Here is a 23,575-nt window from a genome sequence, read left to right as displayed (position 1 = left end):
CCACACAAACACCTAGCTCTCAACAGATTTTGCTCAACACAAAAATTGAGTCAAATATCCAGACTAACTGCAGCCAAACCTTGGACTTTGTAGCCTGTAACCTAACCTGCTCCTAGCCAATCCCCCAAAACATTCATGGGGATTTCAATCCTGTCTGGAAAAGTCCAGAACTTCTCAGACTTGACTCTGGTTCAGTCTTGTCTCCAAGTGCTACTACAGCGTGCTGTAGATCTGTATTAAACATATCTGTAACTAGTATTTCTTCTATTTTTGTTGTTTTGTTTGGGTTGTTTCTTTTTTGTCTTTCCCTCTCCTGACCGGCAAGCAAAGCACTTCACAGATTCTCCATCAAATAGCAAAATCTCTGGCACACAAATGAATAACTTTCATCAGCATTTCTGTCTCTAAATATACTGGGGAAAAAAAAAAAAAAGGAAACAGAAGTCATCTGATGCTCACTTTTAGTCTGATTTATCCCCACATTGAGTCCAGGAAAAACAGTAGGCTTTTTCCTAGGATCACCAGTATTATAAATGACTCATACCTCAGGCAGGAATGAGTAAAGAAAATTTAATTAGGACCCGTTCAAATTAAAAAGCAAAGGGGGAGAACAGTGCTGGGAGCATAGTATGACTCCTCGGGCCCACCAGAGGCTCAGCTTACAAAGCAGTGTCTCTGCCTTTTATATGTTCAAGATTGCATCAGATTCATTAATATTTGTGAGCAGGCCTTATATGTCCTGCCATGCCTTTCACTGGTGGAGCTCTTCTTGCATCTCGATTGGTGGTGCCATGCTACCCTGCCAGGCCTTGCAGCAACAAGTGTCCCCCACTCCCTGCCATCTCCCACGAGGGGCAAGCACCCACCCTCCCCTACATGCCCCGGCAGTCCTGTCAGCCAGAGCTGCCCAGCAGCCACCTCACAGGACAAGCAGGATTGAAGGGAGAACAGAAAAGATTCAATACCACACTGGAACAACAAATGTATGTGCTGAAAGAATCGCCAACCCCAACAGAGCCTCTCCCCACTACGCTCAACAACTCCTCATTTGTGTGAGCCAACCACCACACCTTACTCACAACGCCGGTCACAAGAGACAGAACATAAACTTCAACCCTGCTCTATTTGATGAGCTTTATTATCCCAGAAGAAGCTGAAATCAGACACTCATCCCCAAGTTGTAATAAGAAGAATTTGAAAGGAGGAGTGTTCAGAAGAGTTTGCAAAACTGCAAGTTGAGAAACAAAAACAGTAGTTTGAAGATAATTTGCCATGTTAGAGGGGTTTTTTGAAACCTTACGCATGACAGAACTTTTCTGCAGGCAGTTTTACCCCTACCACATCATGAACAGTATTTTATTCTTTTTGAAAAATTACATGTTCCACATTGGTACTTGATTTGAGCATGCATCTTTACTTTCTTTGTCTCTTTCTGCTATTCTATTTATTTTCTTTATTTTTGTCCATTGTGGCTGTTAAAGTGAAGGTGTCTTGCACTTTTTGTGACCAGAGCCTACCACCACAGGAATTCAGATTCTGTGAACATCTCAAGTGATGAGATCTTTTGCACTAAAGGTGACATCACTGTCACCATCTTTCTAGTCTGGATCTAAAACATCTCTGTTTGTATTTTGACTTTCCAATGGCATCCCACATAAAATGAATGGCATACTACTGTGCAAGAAAGAAAATAAAAGTTCACCTACTCACCCAGATAGCAATAATTTACCCTGAAGTTTCAAATCAGCAGCACAGTCATCAGATTGACAGTTCCTCTCAAAAACAGTCTGTGAAAAATAGAGGAAAGAACTGTTAAAACATGAAAAAAGTAAGATCAAAATTCAAAGAAGGAACATGCTTGGGCGAAATAAATGCAAGACCAAAATCTGGGATACAGGGACATATGGTGTGAGTGTTAAAGAAATTCAAGTTGAGGCAAATCTTATCTTTGTCAGAACTGGTTTTATTATCTTCTAACTGAACAAGAAGTTTCATCAAATCCAGGCTCTCTCTCAGAGGTTTTCCTCAATCCATTCTCCCTTCTCATCTGACAGAAGTAACTGCTAATACCATGTTTCTGGCATTCTTGTCTCCCCCAGCTATGTAGATAAAAAAATGAAACAGAATATGAAGTATTTATGAAACTATTTTCAGTCCTAAGGATTGCAAGTAAGGAACTCATACAGCAAACATTTTCCCTAGATTTGATATATGGCAGGAAACATTTCTGCCATCATGCAAGCAGTAGAAAATTACAAAGACTGTTATTACGTATCAGTGATAGTCTCACATAATGGAACCGTTGTCAACCTTGTGAACTCTGGTAATACTGAGGAGATGTAACAGATTGATAAAGCTAGGAACTATGAAAGGACAACCTATGGGCATACTATTTAAGCAGCAGTGGTTTACCATGGCTAAATGAGACAGCCACCAGAAAGTGAAAGAAGAGAACAGGAACATGCTCCTTGCATTGAAGATGCCATTTAGATCATTGTTACTTTCATTGTTACTTCCCCCTGCTGTTTAGACCACAGACCAATACCTTTCTAAACATAGGGCTAGACTTTTCAGGCTGGAAGATTCATTCTTTCAGAGGTATAATGCTCTTCATCCTACCAAATATTCAAATACCCAATATGAATGTTGCCAACACTGTTCAGCTAGGAAACCTGACAATCCACTTATCCCTTCCTTTAAAACGAATGTTCCTTTCTACAGGCTTCATGACTGTTATTACCAAAGTAAATATATTTCAATCATAAACACAAGGACAGGAAAATGTGTGCAGGATACACACAACAATCAGATTGGGTTGGAGAGATTGAGAAGGCAAAAAAATGCCAACCATACTGAGTTAGTACATTTTTTAAGAGCTCTGCCCAACTATATCAGGACTGGAAAAAGACTTGAATCTTAAGCCCAGAGGGAATAGACAGTTCTAGTCCTTTGCTTTCCAGGAAGGTACTTGACTAAGCAGGCAGTTTGTTCTCCTTTTTCTAGGCTGTGTGAGCTCACTAAAAAGGAGTGGATGTTTATGAAGTTAATTGTTGTGATGCCCAAATGAATTTTGCCTTTTGCTTTTATATTTCCTTAAAATATGTTAATAGCTTAATATATAACTATTGTTGTATAGTTATATAGTTCCTAGCTAGCTCCAGTACTTTTCCCTCCCTTTTTCCCTGATAGGCAGGGAAAATACATTCCAGGTGCTCCAAGCTGGGGCGTCCAGGGCCCCTAGCCTGTCTTGGTTCTTCCTAGGAGCCAAGTTTGAAACCAGCTCTTCAAGACACATTTTCATAAAAATAGTTTAGCTCCTATCTAAGGGAGGGGGGGGATTTAGAAAAGAGTTGAACTAAGTGGGAACTACCTTATCACTTCTGTCTCTAATTGGAGATTTTTGTTAGTTATCCTAATTTGCTAAACTTATAAAACTGTTTTTACCCTGTGTGGGGGTGGGCATTTTCTATACCTGTTCCTGGAGGCCTCCAATGAAGATCAGCCTTTATATTACCTCCTATATTAATATTGTCTTGAGAGTGTATTGTTTTATTTCTAAGTTCTTTAAGGCATCAGTTTGATAACAGATATCAAACTGTGCTGTAGGTTGTGCAGTGTTTCAAAAGCAGAAAGGTGGAAGATGGACAGCTGATCTGGGCTATTTACTTTGATTTTTCATTTTTCTTCCCTACCTTTTGCTTTCTTAGAATCTCAGAAGTGAAATTCTTTGGGGATTTAGAAACGAAACTGAACTTACTCTTCGTCCTTAATAAAGACTGCCACAATCAAAGGACAAGAATAAATCATGAGACAGGAACTATCACTAGGCTTCCCTCTCAAATTTCAGAGGTATAGTTTCAAAAGTCCTCAGAACTGATCCTCAAATCACTGTAGTAGTTTCACATAGGAAAGACTGCTGGTAAGCCTCAGAGGAGAAAGAATAATAAACTGTAAAAAAATTCTAGCCTGTCAGTTTCTCTGTTTGAATTGCAGAAATCTTGGCAAAATGAACATCAATCAAAGAAATTATCTGTTCTTTTCAAAGTAGAAAATACTGTAAGTACATTTAAGCAACTATTTAATAATCCTGGAATTTTCTTACTAAATCTGTAGTTACCATAACTCAGAGAGAATGAACAAATACTTCATTTTCTAAAATCGCTGAGAATGTATCTCTTCCAGCATAACATGTACAAGAGAGCCAGCTACTTTGAAATGCATTGGGAGTGTTTCCTTGTCATAGATACTCAGGTTTCTACACAACACTGGGTTGGGAGAAAGAAATTAAGGATGCTGAGTTCCAAGATCTGTAGCTGTGTAGGAGTGAATCATTTGCTTCTGTGGAGAATCTTTAACCTGTTCAGGTTTGGGGGAGCTCTCTCACCTCAAAGCAGCTGGCTGATCTGGATTTCCAGTCCAACAGGCTCCTAGGACACACGGATGCAGGCATAACTGATTCAGCAGCTCAGTTCCAGGTTAATAACATCTGTGAACTGTTTTGCTATTTTCCACTATTTCCCTGGTCTACCTGGACTCTACTCCATCTTCCCTTTTTATATGTCTTCTAGAGTCTCGAGCCTCCAGCTCCTCACAGTCTATTTCCTCCATTTTCTTCTCTGCTAACATGAGCCTTTTCTTCCCCACCCTTCTGATACTTCTACCTTTCAGGTTGACTAATTCCTCGCTGTTTAAATTCCTCCCAAACAATTAAGAAGTAAACACAGTTTAAGGCATCATAGCATTTGTGAAAATACTTGTAGATTGTTACTGTGCCCTTACATGGTCTACTTGAGCTGCAATTTCTTTGGACCAGAAACTGTACCTAACTGCATGTTGTTGGAGCAGGAGTCCATTCCTGGGATATGGTGCAGAGCCTACTACAGCATTACCACTAATTTTAACTCCAAGCAATCTTTAAAGTGATTGCATCTTTACAATACCAGCTTTGAGGATTTATAGAGGTCTTTAAATATTAAAATTGTTGAAGAAGGTAATCTATGGGTTCTACGTGTTATTCACAATTGAAAAAGGAAGTAGGATGAAACTAACTGTGAAGCAGCTCATAATTTTTGCCGTTACTGTTACCCAAAGTGAAGAGGAGCAATTCTGAACAGTAGTTTTATGAATTTAATTGTATTCCACTAACATTGTACCAAAGGCCTCACAGATTTGAATATATATAGAGATGGCCAGGAAGCTTCCTTACATAAGAAATACATACATACATGAAAAAATGAGGAGTACGAGGTGAGGGGTGGAGATCAGGGCAAAAATTGCCATGAGAAACACAGCTGCATCTCTTATCTCAAGAGTTGTCTAGCATTTTCACGTGAAAAATAGGTGTTTGTGTGCCCAGTAACAGGGACAGGATAACCTCAATGCTTCTAGGACACATCATCACTGTATAAACACAAAACTAGTGTAAAGTTCATTCTCAGTGAGTCTCTCTGACTTCCTGCTATCACCAGATGTTCAGCAAACCAGAGACAAAACCCAGCATTGCCAGGGTTCACGATTCCTCTCTGCACTCTCTCCACTGCTGCACAGAACCCAGCCGCTTTGGGAAATTGCTCCAGAGCAGTTCCCACCAAGTCACCAAACCTTCCTGACAAACACAGTTTTCTCAAAGTCTGCATGGCAACTTTTCTAAGTAAAAAAGATTATGCTCCCTGGGTTCATTAATGTGACAGGTATCTCCCTGAGGGGTCAGGAAAGATTTATGGCACCCACGTCCTCCAGAGGGTAAGCCAAGAAGCCTACATTAAAGTACACTCATTATAAAAAGTGAATATACACATCTGAACACAATCAAACCTACAGTAAGGAGAGATCTAGAGCTGATCAGGAAGGGAATATGTCTACATAGGCAGATCAGGGTCTCAGAGCAAGTATCTTTTTTCCTTTATCCCTCTTGAAGAGAAGCATAAGTACCAAATTCCACATTTTGTGGTAAAGGCCAGGGGTAAATGTAAGAGAAAGTAGCAGAGGGATAAATCTCTAGTTCCTGCATCCTAAGCCATCCTAAGCATAAAGCTGCTGGGTATTGGGCATGTAGATATACTCCTTTCCCTTCTTGCTGGTAGTGGACTCTACTGAAAGCTGACAGGAAGTAAAAGAAGTAAGAAGGAACCTGGCTTCAGCCTAATGATCAGAGTTCTGTGCTCTGAGAAAGGTGATCTATGATTTCTTACCAGGCTTACTGAACTGCTTCACTGTCTTTCAATGGCTATCTAAAATTAAACAAACCTATGTTTCTGGAAGTAGAGAAGAGAACAGGAAACATAAAAAATAAAGTATTCTCTGTGCCACTCCAGTCCACAGAAAATACTGTATGTCTTTCAATAAATTAAGGGGGGGGAAAGCTTTTCAAAATATCCAACCTACCAAAATTCAGGAAAGCACATGGAAATTTCAGGTTGTAGCCAAACTGAATTATCAAGACTTAGAGAGGTTTCCAGCACTATTCTTAAAAGAGTTCTGCCTATGCTTTCACAGAAAGGAAAAGCAACAGCTGAATGTCAGTATTTGAAGAGAAGGGAGAGAAACAGAATTCTCAAAAGTACCCTTGAAAACATGTCATTTTAGGGACTGGATAAGAGAACAGTGATTCACTCTAGATCACACATTTAGCAACTTCCTCACACATCAGTCTACAAAAGGTTGAGATGACGTCCCTTAAAAATGGCAGAGCTGGCCTTTGGTATTTGAGGATCCATTCCTTTAATTTCATAAACTGCCCCATGGGCTTCTGCAGGAATACCTACACTATGCAAAATAATCAGGAATAAGAATACAGTACTTCAATCTCTACACTGATTTCCAGTAAATTGTCACCAACCCTGTGGTATGTGCAGAGATGACTTAGCAATTAGATCATGCTAGTAACACAAAACCAATTCAATAAGGGGGCTTGTCATTCTAATAATTCTTTAGTTTTTAGATATTGATGTGATCTGATTATACACGTTATCTGGTGAAGCTGAGTTCCTGGCTCTTATTTAGAAACCAGGATATATGATCCAATTTTCAAATGCTGAGCTATAAACAACTCTCACTAACTTTTCTAGGAAGTATTTTCTGTTTATAGCTTTACAAACCAATTACAACAATGTGCCTAAGTATCGATACAGGAGCTTAATTTTAGACCTGAATTTATTTGGATTTTAAACCTTCAAGTTGCCTGAAAAATAAAGTTATTACCTACATGTCTACTCACCACAGAAAAAGAAATATAGACTGAGTTTTTTGAGGTATCCCATGCTTTACTATACTACTCATGGAAACAGTCCATTTATATATGCTGCTGAGCCAAAGTGGCTGATTTAAATGCCCACTAGAAGAGCAATTATTATTATGTGAAAAATTATTATTATGTGAAAGACATTACAGGATTTCATCAGATGTTCTGACTGAAATGAGAATACATTATTTCCACAATACCCCTAACTGAGTGGTAGAGTGAACACACATGACAAAGGCAGGAATAGTAGGGGAGTGAAACCAATGTACTGGTACTGCATGAGCAGGGGATAAAGGTTAGCTATCAAGCTCCCTGAGCTCCACACAGACTTCATCAAAGCACTAGGTTTGAAGGTGGAAGGGAATAAGACCAGGCTCATTAGGGTGAAATCAGTAGCCCAGCTGAAGTGCACCTACACCAATGCACACAGTATCATATCAAACAAGAGAAGCTGGAGGCCACTGTGCAGCAGGAAAGCTATGATGCAGTTGCCATCATGGAAGTGAAGTGGGTGACTCACAAGACTGGAGTGATGCAATTCACGGCTACAAGTACTTCAGAAGGTGGATCTTCAATAGGTAAAAACCTGGCTGTACAGCTGGATCCAGAGACTTACGATGAATGAAGCTAAATCCAGTTGGTGGCCAGTCACTAGTGGTGTTCCCTGGGGCTCAGTTTTAGGGCTGGTCCTTTTGAAAATAGTTATTGGTGATCTGGATGAGGGCATAGAGTGTACCCTCAGTAAATTTGCAGGACACATCATATTGGGTGAGAGGGTTGATCTGCTCTCTGCAGATAGACAGGGACAGACTCAATCAATGGGCTGAGGAAAAGAGTATGAGGTTCAATAAGGGGAAGTGCTGGATCCTGCATTTGTGTTCCAGCAAGCCCATGAAGGCTTGGAGCAAGAGAAGATTGGGGAAGAGTGGCTCAAGAGCTGTTCAGCAGAAAGGGACCAGAGAATGCTCAATATGAGCTAGCAGTGTGCCCAGTGGCCAAGAAGATCAATGGATCCTGGCCTGTATGAAGAACAGTGAGGCCAGCAGGACCAGGGCAGAGATGACCCTCCTGTACTGGGCACTGGGGAAGCCACACCTCGAGTACCGTGTTCAGTTCTGGCCGTGTCACTTTAAAAAGGACACTGAAATGCTGGAGCGTCTTCAAGGAAGGGCAACAAGACTTGTGAAAGGTCTGGAAAAAGTGTTTTATGAGGAATGGCTGAGGGGCTGGGTTTGTTGAGATGAGAGGCTCAGGAGGGACATCATTGCTCTCTACAACTACGTGAAAGGAGGCTGTAGTGAGGTGGGGGCCAGTCTCTTCTACTGTGCCTGCAGTGGAAATGTCCTTAAGCTGAGACAGATGAAATTCAGATTAGATATTAGTAAAAGGGTGGTCAGGTATTGGAAAAGGTTGCCCAGGACTCTGATGGAGTCACCATCCCTGGAGGTGTTTAAGAACACCTCTGGATCTGGATCTGGCACTGGTGTTGTTTAGTAAACTGATGTTGTTCAGTGGTTTAGGGGTTGCAGTGATAGTACTGGGTTGATTGCTGGACTTGATCTTAAAGGTCTCTTCCAACCTTGACGAATTTATGATTCAGAGGCAGGGAGAAAGAGTTGATGGTGTGGCTCTGTACATTAAGCAATCTTTCAACTGTCTATCAAGGATAATGATGACAAGGTTGAGTATCTGTGGGTAATAAGCAGGGGGAAGGCCAACAACACAGACATCCCGATAGGAGTCTATTATAGACAACCCAGCTGGGATGACGGGATGGATGAACTATTCTGTAAGCCTCTGGCTGATGTTTCACAATTGCTAGCCCTTTTTCTTGTGGGATGTCTGCTGGAAACTCAACACAGTGGAGAGGAGGCAGTCTAGAAGGTTTCTCGAGTGTTCTTCTGACACAACTGGTGAGTGAGCTTAGCGAGGGAACCCTGCTAGACCTGCTTTTTACAAACAGAAGGGCTGGTGGGAAAGGTGGTGGGCGGATGACATTTTTGGCACAGTGACCATGACATAATGGAGTATTCAATTCTTGGTGAAGTAAGGAAGGGGTCAACAAAACCTCCACCTTGGATTTCAGGAGGCTGGACTTTGGCCTGTTCAGGACACTGGTTCAGAGAGTCCCCTAGAAAACAATCCATAATAAGAAGGGAGTCCAGGAAAGCTGGACATACTTTAAGAAGGAAGTCTTAAAGGTTTAGGAAAACACCTTCCCTATGTGCCCAAAGATGAACTGGGGAAGAAGAACAGCCTGGCTGAACATGGAGCTTTCACTGGAACTTGGGTTTATGACCTTTGGAAGAAGTGGCAGTCAGGAAGGGTATATGAATGTTGTTACACCATGTAGAAAGAAAATCAGACAGGTGAAAGCTCAGCTAGAACTTAATCTGGCCACTGCTGTAAAAGATAATAGAAATGTTTTTTTATAATACATGAACAACAAAAGGAGGGCCAATGAAAATCACCATTCTTTATTGGATGTGAGGGGATCGTAGTCACCAAGGATGAGGAAAAAGCTGAGGTACCTAATGCCTTCTTTTCATCATTCTTTAACAGTAAGGCAACCAGTTCCCAAAGGTGGTAGACAGAGACAGGAAGCAGAATTGATCCCCTGTAGTCCAAAAGGAAACAGTCAGGGATGTGCTGAGCCACTTTGATACTCACAAGTCTATGGGACCAGATGGGATCCATCCTAGGCTGATGAGGAAGCTGTAGAAGAGCTGCTCTCCATCATTTACCATCAGTCCTGGCTAACTGGGGAGGCCCCAGGTGACTGGAAGCTGGACAATGTGATGCACATCCATAACAAGGCCAGAAGGAGGATCCAGGAAACGACAGGCCTGCTAGCCTGATCTCGATGCCTGACACAATTATGGAACTGATCATATTGAGTGTGATCATCATGCCAGTTAGGGTTTTTCTATGTTCTCTGTATTCTTCGCTCATGTATTTGTACCTCTGTAGCCTACTGTACTAGTAGTTAGTTTTCCCAGTAATTTTCCATGGCCTTTCCCTAGACAGGAAGTCAAAACAAATTCCAGAGTTCCAAGCCCTGAGAGGTGCAAAGCCCCTGTGCTATCTTGGTTTTTCCTGGAAACCAAGGCTGAGAACAACTCTGAGATACATTTCATAAACTAAGTACAGCTAGTAACAAGGCGGTGCTCCAGAGAAGGGGCTTGACCTGGGAGGAATTGAATCACCACTTGTCCTCCTAACAGGTGCTTTTAATCAATCACTCTAATTTCCTAAAACCTATAAATATGTACTCATCTCTGTGGGGTGGGCTTATCTGGACATCTTTCCATAACTGCCTCTGAAAACCTTCAAATAAAGATCTGCTCTTATATTACCTCTTTAGTAAAATCATCTCAAGTTTAATTTCCAGCAAGTTAGGAAAATGGCAACTATCACATGGCACATACTGGACAACCAGGGGATTAGGCCCAGCCAACATAGGTTTAGGAGGGGCAGGCCCTGCCTAACCACCCTGATCTCCTTTTATGATCAGGTGACCCACTTGGTGGATGTGGGAAAGGCTGTGGATGTTGTCTACCTGGACTTCAGCAAAGCCTCTGACACCATCTCCCACAACATTCTCCTGGAGAAGCTGGCAGCCTGTGGCTTGGACAGGTGCACTCTTTGCTGTGTTAAGAACTGGGTGGGTGGCTGGGCCCAGAGAGTGGTGGTGAATGGTGCTGTAAGCAATCGATGGCCAGACACTAGCGGGGTTCCCCAGATCTCCACTACTGGGACTAGTCCTGTTAAATATGGTTATTGATGATCTGAATAAGGGGATCAAATGCACCCTCAGTAAGTTTGTGGACAGCAAGTTGGGTGTGAGTGTTGATCTGCTAGAAAGTAGGAGAGCTCTGCATCTAGATTTGGATCAATGGGTTGAGGCCAATGGTTTGAGGTTTAACAAGACCAATTCGGGGTTCTGCATCTTGGTCACAACAACCCATGCAGTGCTATAGGCTGAGGAAGACTGTAAACCAAACTTTTCAAGCTGAGGAGAACTACAGGGGAATTCATCCGTTTTGCTGAGTGGAAGACTCTGACTAACACACTGCCACTTGTCAAGCCATCTAAGCCAAATACAGTCATTTGTCCATTATTTCAGCTGACCAAACTCATTGAGAGCAGAAGAGACGCCACTGAAGGGATGACAGGGGGAAGAATATAAATTGCTTTCAGCAATCCCACTCCAACCAAAGAGAAAACAATTGCAATTAGGCAGGAAGGGTGGCCCATAATCTCTGCAAGAATAAATGCAAAAGATAATTTGGGAGCTTGCCCTGCCAAGGAGGAAGGAATTTTGTGGCCAAGCTATTTGATATGGAACATGGAAATTAGACTGATCCCTGCAGTCTTCCAAGGACTTCCAATATGCCTAGGTATAAGTCAATTAATCTTCAAATGTACCACCTACCCAAGTACTGACAGCTGTACTAAGTTATTCAGTTGCACCAGTAAAATGAATTGCCCTTGCCTCCAAGACAGGAGCATCCTAACTCCTGACCGATGCCTAGGAATGCAGTAGTTGGCATAGGTTAAAATCACACCAAGAGCCATTTCAACAGCTTGCCAGAATAAAGATGTCATTCCAATGCCAAGAAATGTCATGGGCACAGCTCAGCTAGCAGACTGTGACATGACCTGACTCAAGAAGGAACACAGGGATCTCTGCTCTGGAGAAGACACCACTGACAAACCTGGACCATGTTGTGTGTATGGACACTGCATTTCACCCTGTCCAGAACTGTAATTTTGTTGTTCTCAGTTTGAGATTGAAATGCATGTGCGTGTTTTAAAATGCAGAATGGCATTATTTGTGCAGCAAACCAAAGATCACTGTTCATAAATCAACTCCATGAAAATCCTTCTATACTCTCTCATTAAATAGCCAACCAAGCTAATTAATTTATTTAACCAGCTTTTCAAACACAAGTATTTCAAAAAACAGACCCCTGCTTTAAAAAGGTGAAGTTCATCCAAGAAACATCCAGTCTCATTCATCCAGAAGTGCAACACTGGGCACAAATTTTCACTGCAAGTCAGTGGCATAGTAGGAAGAGAAGGCTGTGGACATTTTCTATCTCTTCTTTTAACTAACAAACAGTTTTGGCACTCACAAAGTCCTGGAGACAGTGACACAACTAAATCAACTGAGAATATTTTCATAAAACAAAGTGGTATCTCCACCCACATAGTAGCTGGTGATTTTATTACAGTATTTAGAACAGGCAAAATTCTACCCTATCACATTTCAAACTGTAAGATCCATTACTGGATACTACTAAGAACAAATCCCCACTGTATTCGGCAGGATAGCTTTCTCCTTCTTGGTTAACATGTATTTATACAGTGAATATACGAAAATAAATGCGTAGCCTCTTTGTTGCTAATGGAAAGTCACTTCTGGATCAGCAAGATCCAGGGCTTTTGAAAACAACACAAAACTAGCTATATTTAAAGACACTAGTATTTACATTAACATTAATTTTGTTTTCCTGACCTCACCTATACCATATCTTCTGAAAACAGAAAACACTAGAATCTTGAACTGGACTTCCAAAATGTAAGGTTCCTTCATAATCATTAGATTCTTTGAAAATGTAAACCCTTTATTACAATAATTCTGGCTCCTACTGTCCCTTTTGGCCTTTTAAAACTATTTTGACTTACAAGATTTCTATGAGAGAGAACACTACATTCCAGCTTTCCCATGAACTTAGTTTTTGAGGGCTCCAGCACCACGCCTTGAGGCTACTTTATAAGGGCTTTGTTACTATGACTGCCACACTAACTCTGAAGCTCTTGTCACATCCTTGGCTGAAAGGACACTTGCCAGCGTACCCAGTGTCAAAATCCTTTTCTTACTAATCTAATTGAACAACATCTGGAAAACAAATGAATAGGGATTGTTAAACTGGTTCCCTCCCATCCAAATTGCAAAAGAAAACAAGTAGAGAAATTCCCAAAGTATTTTTGTTCCTGCTGTATAATCTCAGCATTTAGGTACTTTAACATCAGTCTGAGACTCACCTGCAGGGCAAGATGTGATCTTTTGAGTTTAAGCTCACTAGTGAAAAATACAAGAAGCTTTGTTCATGTAACATTCAGGTTTACAGCAGTGTTAAAGTTCCAAAGTTCTCTATAAATTCCCATCATATTGTTGCAACAACACAAAATTCATATACACAACAGCCCCACAATCCCTCTTCATAAAAACAAGTAATTCTTGAATGCATCTTTCATGCATAAATTTATAAAAATAAAGCATACTTGAATAAAAATTCATGCCTATAGAGGGCAAGGATTATAACCAAATACAGTTCAAAGCACTTGATTATATAGTGAAGCAAATAAAATGTTTGAGTTACTATTTTTTAAGTAGCATTCAGGGGCCTTATGAGCAGAATCAGAAAGTAATGCTATAGATGATGATGCTATCGTATCAATAGAAAATTAATTTGTTAAGGTTAAAAACCAGATCTAACCATTTACTCCAGACAGACTTCTCATAGCTAAGAAAAGAGGAGGGGAGGGCAGGGGAAGGGAGGGCAGTGGAGGGGAAATGAAACCATCCTATTTTAGCATGGCATGTTCTACAATAACAGCAGGAGCAGGTTTCTCTTGCCACATGACTGGATGTGTAAAGTCCTCAAGAAAAGAGGATAGTTTGATCTGCCAAATTCTGCCCACTGTTCTCCCCTCAGACAGTTCTTGTGTCCCCTTCTGCACTAACAAAGGCTTAACCTGGAAAGAAGGCCAGGACCAAGCCTTTCACAAGAACTTCCTACATTAAGGAAAGAACCAGAAGGAGTAGGACCTTTCTCATCTTTCCCTTCCCAGCCCAAACACCCTGAAACACGAAAGTGACCTCACTTTGTGCTGCCCAGCCTTGGAGGCAACAAGCCTTTACTACGTCACAGAGCAACACTGAAGTTAGCAATAGTAAAGATTGTACAAAAAGGCTACTGTGTGCAAATGACCCAGAGCTTGGAAACCCACTTTTAGAGCCATCTCTGCTCTAAGTTCAGCCACAGGCCGTCTTGGGAAATAATGTAGTCCAAATCTGACCTGATTCCTTTGTGCTATCTTTTGTCCTTTCTTCCAGCGAAGAATGGGCTTCAGAGCAGTTAGTTCCTTGTCCTCTTTTCCTCTTTCTATCACATGTTCCCCAAGGCTGTATGATGCTTCAAATACAATTGGAGAGATGACGTCCTCCACTCTTTTCTGTACAAGAAGACAAACACGTATTTCACCTATGCATATAGCCAAGCAAGTTTCTATCTACAACAATTATACATTCAATTAAACAAGATCATTTAATTAAACATGCAATTAAACCAGATTCAACACTGCAGACAGGTTTCTCTACTTCCTTTATCTTTCTCCAGGTCAAATAGGAATAAGCACATTACAATGAAAAAGTCAGAAGCTTAATTTTTTTTTTTTTTTTAAGTTACTCTTTTGGGATCTACTCATCAATACACAAAAGCAGTGGAATATTTTGCCCACCTATAAATCAAGTGGTTTTCAATTAAAATCTTTTCTTTAAAAAAATAGAAAGCAATTAAATTATTCCTGCAAAACCAAAGATCAAATAATTTTCATCTCTGGGGTTTCAAAATCCTAGACTTTGACTGAGATCACCTTCTGTGAGCTCCATTCATTAAAAGAACAGAAAACTCAATCTTCCCTTGTTGTTTTGCATATCACTGAAATGAATGGATTAATAAAGGTACTAGTGTGGCAATAAAATAGGGTTAGAGACATACAGGGGCAAGAAAATCCATCTTCCAATATGTTTCTCAAAGTAAAATTTACAGTTTCCCCCATCTTCAGCACAGTAACACTTTGAGTTTGTAAAAGAAGAAAGTTTTTCAGTTTCTTTACTTGCTTATTGTAGGCTTCATACCAGGTGTATAGAATGGTGCTGTATTATCTGGCTAATGAGACAAAAGGATCACCTTTTCTTGTTGCTGAAACCCAAGCCATAAAATTTGTCATAACATACAATGCCTAAATCCAGACTGCTGTGCCAGGACAAAGTGCTCATTGTGTTCTGTTCAGTCCTGAATTCCAAAATCCAATTTACCAGAAAACCTAAGTGCAAATGCTCTACCTTTTCACAGGCAAACATTCCTCTTAAATTTTAATTACTTAAAAACATGGCATTAATTCAGCACAGATTAAATTGAGGCAATAAATAAATCCCGTAAGTAAGCACATCAAACCTTCACATAGGCCAGCTCTCAACTTAGCCTTGCACTGGTTAGTGGGTTTCTCTGAACACAGCCCGCCAACCACAAGAAGCAATTGAGATGCAATGACTTTAAAATTACATCTTCCAGATGTGGGAAACCTGGGTACTAAATGCTTTTCAGACCACCCTGTTTGATCTGTTTCAAAACAACCATTTGCTGTCTCCAATATGTTGACTGTCCACAGATCTCTGAAGCCAAAGATTAGTGGCTAACCAAATTCCCAAATCATTGGTTAGTTGGATGAATAATAGCAAATATCAGGCTGGATGACATTTACCCTCCTGCACCATCAGCTAGCCCTTAAATTCCCTACCCTAATATGAATGTCTGCCAGTACTCTGAAGTTTAGACTGCACATTGCTTGGAGCGATTTGTGCTTTCTTGGTAAAGAGCACTGATCAACAACAGACAGCAATGGTGATATGTTGACTTCTTTCCAGTCCCATAAAAAGGACTATGCATGATCTGCAGCACTATTAATCCTCTCAGCAGAAGAGACACTCATGGCTGCAGCCCCTTTCTCAGCTGTATTCCTAGGGTAGGCATTTTACCATACTGAGACTACTGAATAACAACACTACAACTCACAGAAGCTGATAGCCTTGCTCTCACAGAAAATCAAGTGTATTAAGTAAGGATTGTTATCAGCCTACATGAAGACTTTGTATACAGAGAAACAAGATTACAAAAGAGCATGCCATACAGCAACAGTCAAACAGAAACCATCAGGCAAATTGCCACCTAATCCAACTGTATGCAATCAACCATGTAAACACAGAATAATAAAATGTATGCAGTGAAATCCACCTACTATTTTTGTAACTTTATTACTGCAGTATAGTAAGAATAAGTACTTAATCACTTCTACATGTTTTAATATGGTCTTGCAGAGTTCAGTCCAATGCCCTTTAAAGTCAAAAGGTGTTCCCTATTGACTTTGATGAATGTTGGAGTGCATCTTTATTGTTTGCTGGTGTTCTACTTGATTTTAGTGGTGAAATTGTGACTTCTCCACCACCACAGCCCTGGGAAATACATTTCACAGAGCCACTTATCTTCAAGTAAGGATAAAATTATGAATGCTGCCCAGTTATTAATGTTGCCACATGTTCCCTTCTGCTCACAATGCTTCAAAAACTGTCTCACAGGTACACAACAGACTGCCTGGATATGAACATATAAAGAGAATCAATTTCTTTCATTTTCAGTCTACTCAATTTTTCTGTGTTGAATCATATATTGATGACAGAGCTTGCAGATAGCTTTTAGGTATTCCTGATGTCCCAGAAGAAGTCAAAAAAATTCAATGCAAATAAGGTTTGAGATAGACTGAAAAATCCTTCAAGCAAGGAAATGGTACATTTTTTGTATAAGTTGCATGACCGTATGAACTGGATTTGTCAAGGGATATGATTTCCAAAAGCAGATTTTACATGTAATCACTGCTTGACACCGCAAGGATGTTTTGCTATGGAAGTAATATAGGCAAAAGACATTTCTGAGCTCTGAAAAACCAAACCTGGCAAATCATAGCATATGGACAGCACAGCTTCAGTAATTGAAAAGAAGTCTTGAAGGACACTACAATGAGTGAAATATACTAGGAGTTCCAATTATGAACAGAAACAATTATGCAACTAGGGTTTAGTAAGTAACAGCAATAAATACTTAATCTGTACAGACTGGAGTCACTGAACTAGTGCAAGTTTTCACCATGCCTGAATTGGAAAGCTTACCCTAGCAAGTACAATAACAAAGGCTTGCTATCTCCTCTCACAGAACAATCATCTCAAAGAAATTTTTGAATGTTGTGGCAGTAACTGTACATGGGCAGATATTCCTTCTTTTTTTTTCTCTGATTTAGCAGAGCAGAAGAAAGCAAGAAAGCAAAGCCTCTGCCAGATTTATGACTGTATTTCTGTTTGACTTTAGTACCAAAAAGTCTTAAAAATCTGAAAAGTAAGGAAAGAGCAATCACCAAACTTCACATCCGTGATTCTGAACATAATTTTCAACTGATGATGAAGTGTGATAACTGCAAGAAATAATTTTTGTCACTTTTAGGAGACATGGACTAAGGCACATCATGACAACACACAAATATAGAGTCCAACATCCTAAAGGCACACTGCCTTGGCAGGCAGCCACTGCCTTTTACAGCTTTAACTTTAGGCTACCAAGAGCCCACACACATCAGGAATTCAAGCAAATTTGGCTGGAACAAGACAGAGTTTAAGTCAAGAGATAGGATTTATTCTACTCATGGTGCAAGTGGTTGCCAGACTGGATATCATTTCAGCTTTCTTTTGGCTCAGTGCCACAGTAGACTCAGGGGACTGTACATGAGCTCAATAAATCATCACATTTAATCTCCTTTCTTCAACAAGGTGAAGGCCTCCAACAAGGACTCTAGAGAGTGCAAAATTCCATTTTTAATTATGGCCAATGGGCTGAGAAATAAATTGAGATGTAAATATTGCCCACAATCTACAGCAGGAATAAAGGATGAAACATGGCCCATTAAAAGAATGAATGTCAACTAATTTTCAGCAGCAGCATCTGAAGAAATACGCAAAATCATCAGCATGACTTCCACAGTTGCTTGATACTTCTGTTCATGTCTTCCTGCAGTTTCTCTTTTCTTTCTCTGTGGGAAAGTTCTATGAACCTGTCCAGCCTTTTTCTACTCTCTCTGACTTGATCCCCAGGATTTTAACCCATGAATTCCAGAGCTTTAACTGAATTCAGCACAGCTTTTCAGTACTTCTGAGAATTAAGTTCTGCTTAGCTAAATGACAGAGAATGAATTCCAGAACCCGTTTTTTAAAACACACAGATTGAAACTTTTAGTCTAAATGTATTTATTTCAGGTGCTAAATAACAAGCACTAAAATTAGACTAGGAATTTTTACAGGCTCAAATACACAGAATAAATTTGACGATCCAAATTTAACAGACAACAAATTTATGCTGGAAAATGTAAGACACTATGCTAATGCTAATCCAGCATACAACTTGAATCAGCTCACAGGTCACTACCACATAAATACTCAACTCCATGTCGAGAGATAAACAGTTCCCTGAACCATGATCTCACAAATTACTCAAATTCCCACCAGCCTTCAGAAACAAAAGCCACTACTGCCACAATTTATCAAATGAAATCACTGCTGTAGGTCTTAGTAAACATACATCTTAGCTTATGAACCAATAAGATGACAATGCTTGACTTTAAAACTAACTGTGTTCTCCTGTTATCTCAGTCTCCCTCTCTAAACTGTGAGTCATCCAGGGTGCAAGGTTTAAAAGCTGTGCAATTCAATAAGACTGTTAATTAGACCAACTGGCTTTTAACTTCAAGACAGATTTTCATTCATTTCAAATGAATGAATGTGTACATGTCATTCTAGTACCTGAAAATGAAAAAGGAGCAACTTAACTTCCTTGCCCTGTTCCTTGCAACACTTATCAATTCCAAGATTAGACACCTTGGTGTTAAGTCCCAGTGCAAGTTAATACCTTCAGCCTCCTACTATGCAAAAGAATAACAACCTTTGTCCTCTCAAGAGCTTTCCTCTGTTCTCTACTTACTTTGATAAAGACGTTCTAGGACTTGTAATAAATTATTTCAGACCAGCATAATTTTCGAGTTGATGTCTCCTCACTGCAAAGGCATGCATAACACGATATGACAAAATCAACTAGAAAATATCTACTTTCCATTATGTAGAAGATGGGGATTCTTTAATACTTCTCTTTTTTAAGGTTTTAAGATACTACTGTAGTTAAAAGGAAAAAAAAAACCCAACTGCAACCTCTTTTCCAGAGAAGAGACAGAACTAAAAGTTTACTTGATTAGTAAAAGCTCATTTACAAAGTTACAGGAGAACTTTTGTCAAATTAATAGTACATGAAGGCAGTCAGAGGCCTGATGTTTCAATCATACATGTTACTGTCTTAAGATCTTGTGACAGCTACAATTCAACAAGCAGGTGAATAGCCTTTGTTGGTAAACTGAACTATTACAAGACTTCTGAAGAATTTCAAAGTTTAGAACAGGAAAAAAAAAAAAGCAAAGTATTTGCAAGGTGTTACATGTCCTAATGTTATTTAGGGTTATCATTCAAAAGAATGGGAGTGCTTTCTTTACCCTTTTCCTAAATGCTTTACTCCAGCACATAACTGCTTCCATTAGGTCAGCAACTCCTCTTGGCACACACACCAAAAAGTGAAAAGATGTCTGGAGAACAGGTGGCTGAAAATCTGCTAGAAGAGTCAAGAGGCAGTGGGCAGAAAGACTGGATGGCTCTGAAACATCACAGTAGCAGTGGAAAATATATTTTGATAGATACTTCTTTTTAACACTTTTTTTTCCTGAATTAAAGACCTGACAATATGATTCTTATGATTCTTTCAAGGCTGTGATACAAAAAAGCATTTCATCAATACAGCTTTATAAGAAACACATATATGTATGAAACAAGGAAACATTCTAGTTAAGCCCAGTTTCCTGTAAAAATGTACAGGAAAAAATAGCAGCATTGTGCCAGGATTCAAAGTAAGGAGAATCATCCTGAGTAGAAAAGGATAGCTAGATATGAAGGAAGGTTAACATCAGTGTTTTTACTGACAGTTAATTTAGTAAAGTAGGAGTGATAGAAATGGTCCTTGGGGCTCTTGCAAAGAAAACAACATACTATTCAGCACGCCTTCCTGTCTGCATGCATCTCAAAGAGAGAGGCAAAGTACATGAGAAAAATTATGTTCCTGTAGTTTCATTTACAAACTATTGAAATGAGAACAGACTACTTATGAAATCTAGAGGTATTTACACACAAAAATATAAATCCTTCTTTTGGTAACAGGAAAATAGGTGGAACACAATGAGAATCTGGGAGGAGTGTTGCTGTAGTGGTTTGACCAGGCTGAATACCAGGTGCCCACCAAAGCCATTCTATCACTACCCTCCTCAGTTGGACAGGGGAGTGGGATGATAAAAGGACGTCCAATGATTTGCAAGGAAAAGGAGTCACTGATTACCATCATGGGCAAAACAGACTAGAATTGGGGAAATAAACTGAATTTATTTCCAACCAAATTCCGAGTAAGATAATGAGAAATTTAACAAATTTTAAAAACACATTTTTCCCTTCCCTCCTTCCAAGCTCTACCTCCTCCACAGTGACACAGGGAGATGGGGGAAGGGAGTTATGATCAGCTCATTAAGTGTTGTTTCTGCTGCTGCTCAGGTAGAGGAGTCCTTCCCTTGCTCCAGTATGGGGTCCCTCCCATGGGAGACAGCACTCCATGAACTTCACCAGGGGCTGCAGGGGAATCTCAGCTCCAGTGCCTGAAGCACCTCTTACCCCTCCTTCTCCACTCAACTCAGTGTCTGCCTAGTTGTTGCCATCTCATACTCTCACTCCTCTCTTCTCTGAGCACAATTACATCTGCTCAGTAACTGTTTTTTACTTCTTAAATATGTTATCACAGAGATGCTACCATCATCTCTGATTGGTTTGGCCTTGGCCAGAAGCTGGTCCATCTTGGAACCAATTGATATTAGCTCTGTTGGACATGGGGGAAGCTTGCAGTAGCTCCTCGCAGAAGAACCCCTGCAATCCCCGTGCCACCAAAACCTGGCCATGCAAACCCAATACAGTTGCAATAACATGACCCAAGTCTATTCTTGCACTATTAAACAGAGGATTTATTAGTCTAATCCTCTTGGAAGCAGAATTTAAAATCAATACAAGTAAAAGGAAAGAGTGTTACAATTGTCTGCTTTGTTATGTGAATTTAAAAATTCGAACAGAGCTGTGATGTCAGCTTTTATGTTTAATATCAATTCATGTTTCATATCCTAGGTATCTACAGACTTCTGAAACCAGGACCCATAAGTTGAGCTCTTTACTCCCCTGTGCCATGACTTCTGTACAGATACAAGCTGTGACATCTGAAGAGGGTGAGGGAAGCAATATTATTCTGGAAGCAATATTTGTCTCTGAAGATGACAAGTTCCCATTCACTATTTGTAACACTCTAACTAATAGAATTAATATTATTAACCAAATATTGAGAAGAAGAGTTAAAGGAAACTTATCCATTACATAGCACAAGCATTGTGCATGGTGCCAGGGACATTCTCCTAGCCTCCAGTTCTCCTGTGCTGCACATATCAGTATGCTAACAATCATCTCAGTAACACCCTGTCTCCATGTCCTCTTCCTCCCCACCACTTTTCTCCTCTTCTTTCATTCTCCTCTGATCAGCCAGACAGCATTTTGCTAACACTCCCCCCTCTTCAGTCTCTGAGCCTCTGCTCACAGCTTCCACAAAAGCAAAATGAAGAACAGGAAAGAATCAGTACATCAGTACTTCAGAAACCTTATGGTCATTTTAGTTCATTTACAGCTCAAATCACAAATTAATAGAAAGCTTGCCATTCCTTTTGACGATGATAAGGCTTTTCTCCTTGTTCCTGCTTAGAAGCCACATCAGCAAACACAGCCGCCCATCTCTCAGAGGATGTTACACAATGACAAAGGGAGACTGTTTATACCCACAGACAAGAGCAGAACGAACAAGTGTTTCTCAGGGGAACCAAGGAAAATCAAAACTTTCCCTTCAAGTTCTGTGGGCTTGAAAAACAAACAAGGCAAATATTTCCACAAATAAGTGGAAACTATTTCCTCAGATCAGAGTTGAGAGCTCTACTCTGAAGCTGGAGATGCATTCACAGGGAATAGAAAAAATGGCATTTTAAAACAGCAACATTGCATGAATTGCAAAAAGGTTTTAACCTAATATGATGATTAGGTGCAGGTATTACCACTTTACACATCTCCTTTGATTACATATTCTCCTTTGAGTACTTTTGATTATTTTATACATTATGCAACGGGTCAAATGTGTTTATCCTAATAGCAATACTTTCTTAAATTCCCATCTCTCAGTTTCACAACATGTAAAATTTTGGTAACAACACAAATTTTTGGCTTTCATGGAAGACTATTCTAGATTATTTATAGTAACTCTAAATGGATAAACAGAACATCTTGGGACTTATTGGGACATTCAGCAAAGCTGGGAAAGGGCAGAATTAGCCTCTTCCCCACCACAGACCGCGACAGCTAAAAACACAAATCCTTGGGGAGAGGTCTGATAGAGATTCTAACCAGTGGGAGTCATAAGGAGAAAGTATCAGAAGAAGTGAGGGGTGGGGGAACAATGGGGGCAAGGGGCATTGGGGATTGGCTTATTGTTTTATAATTTGGTTTTCAGGAAAATATAACAAAAAGTCATTAAAATACATGTTTATCTGCACTAGATATTATTGTGCATTGTAGAGGTGTAAAATGATCTTCATCTGTCTAGACTGCTCTCCTTGGGTCTTTGGGCTTTGGGCATCTCAGAAATAACCATTTCTTTCCTCCTGATTATAATCATTTCCATGGTACTCTGAGCACAATATAGACATTTTGTGAAGGGCTGTGATACAAAATGAACTTCTCTGTATACAGCAACCCATAAAAAACCAAGACACAATTCTGTGGAGAAAGACATCTTCTCAGGTCTAAGGCATAACGTGACCGGAACCAGTTGTATTGTGCCAAAAACACCTCTGACACTGACCGTGGCAGAGGTGCAAAGGGAAAAGAGCCCTTTGCTGCCCTTCAGTTTGAGTCTATGTAGCACAGTAACACTGCCCTTGGGTAACTGAGTTCTCAAAGGCTGAGGGCTCAGCAGCACTAGGATTGGAAGCAATTTTGGTAACAGCATCAACCACAATAAATATACTCGCTCTAGCTACCAAACTAGATCAAAACTAATGCTATTTCCTTTTCAGGAGTGAAGTATTTCCTTAATTTCCTTTATTTTCTTAATTTTCCTTCTGAATGAACTTTGGAATGTATTTTTCCAGGGTCTGTTCAATTTCCAGTTGACTGGAACGCAGTGCTGAAGTAAGAGCAGATGAGAGCACCATAAGTGCATGGGAGAAAAAATACCAGATAGTGCAAGGAGCAACTGCAGAGAGCTGTAAGTGCATCAGAAG

The 23,575-nt window shown here is 40.1% G+C and overlaps 1 protein-coding gene across 2 annotated transcripts in view; it reads right to left on the bottom strand.

The window, feature by feature from the left end:
* The window catches only part of ITGA9 (integrin subunit alpha 9), a 210,299-nt gene that overhangs the window by 93,342 nt on the left and 93,382 nt on the right, over positions 1-23,575 (bottom strand). For both annotated transcript variants that reach the window (XM_063158715.1, XM_063158707.1), the window contains exons 16-17: positions 14,330-14,485; positions 1,711-1,787 (exon numbers count right to left, since the gene is read on the bottom strand). In XM_063158715.1, the coding sequence (XP_063014785.1) occupies positions 1,711-1,787; positions 14,330-14,485 (233 nt within the window). The remainder of the gene's footprint in view (positions 1-1,710; positions 1,788-14,329; positions 14,486-23,575) is intronic.

This window comes from Melospiza melodia, chromosome 1, assembly GCF_035770615.1.
Source record: "Melospiza melodia melodia isolate bMelMel2 chromosome 1, bMelMel2.pri, whole genome shotgun sequence".
Lineage (NCBI taxonomy): Eukaryota > Metazoa > Chordata > Aves > Passeriformes > Passerellidae > Melospiza > Melospiza melodia.
The sequence above is the reverse complement of the archived record's forward strand: the minus strand, read 5'-3'. Positions and strand labels throughout refer to the sequence as shown.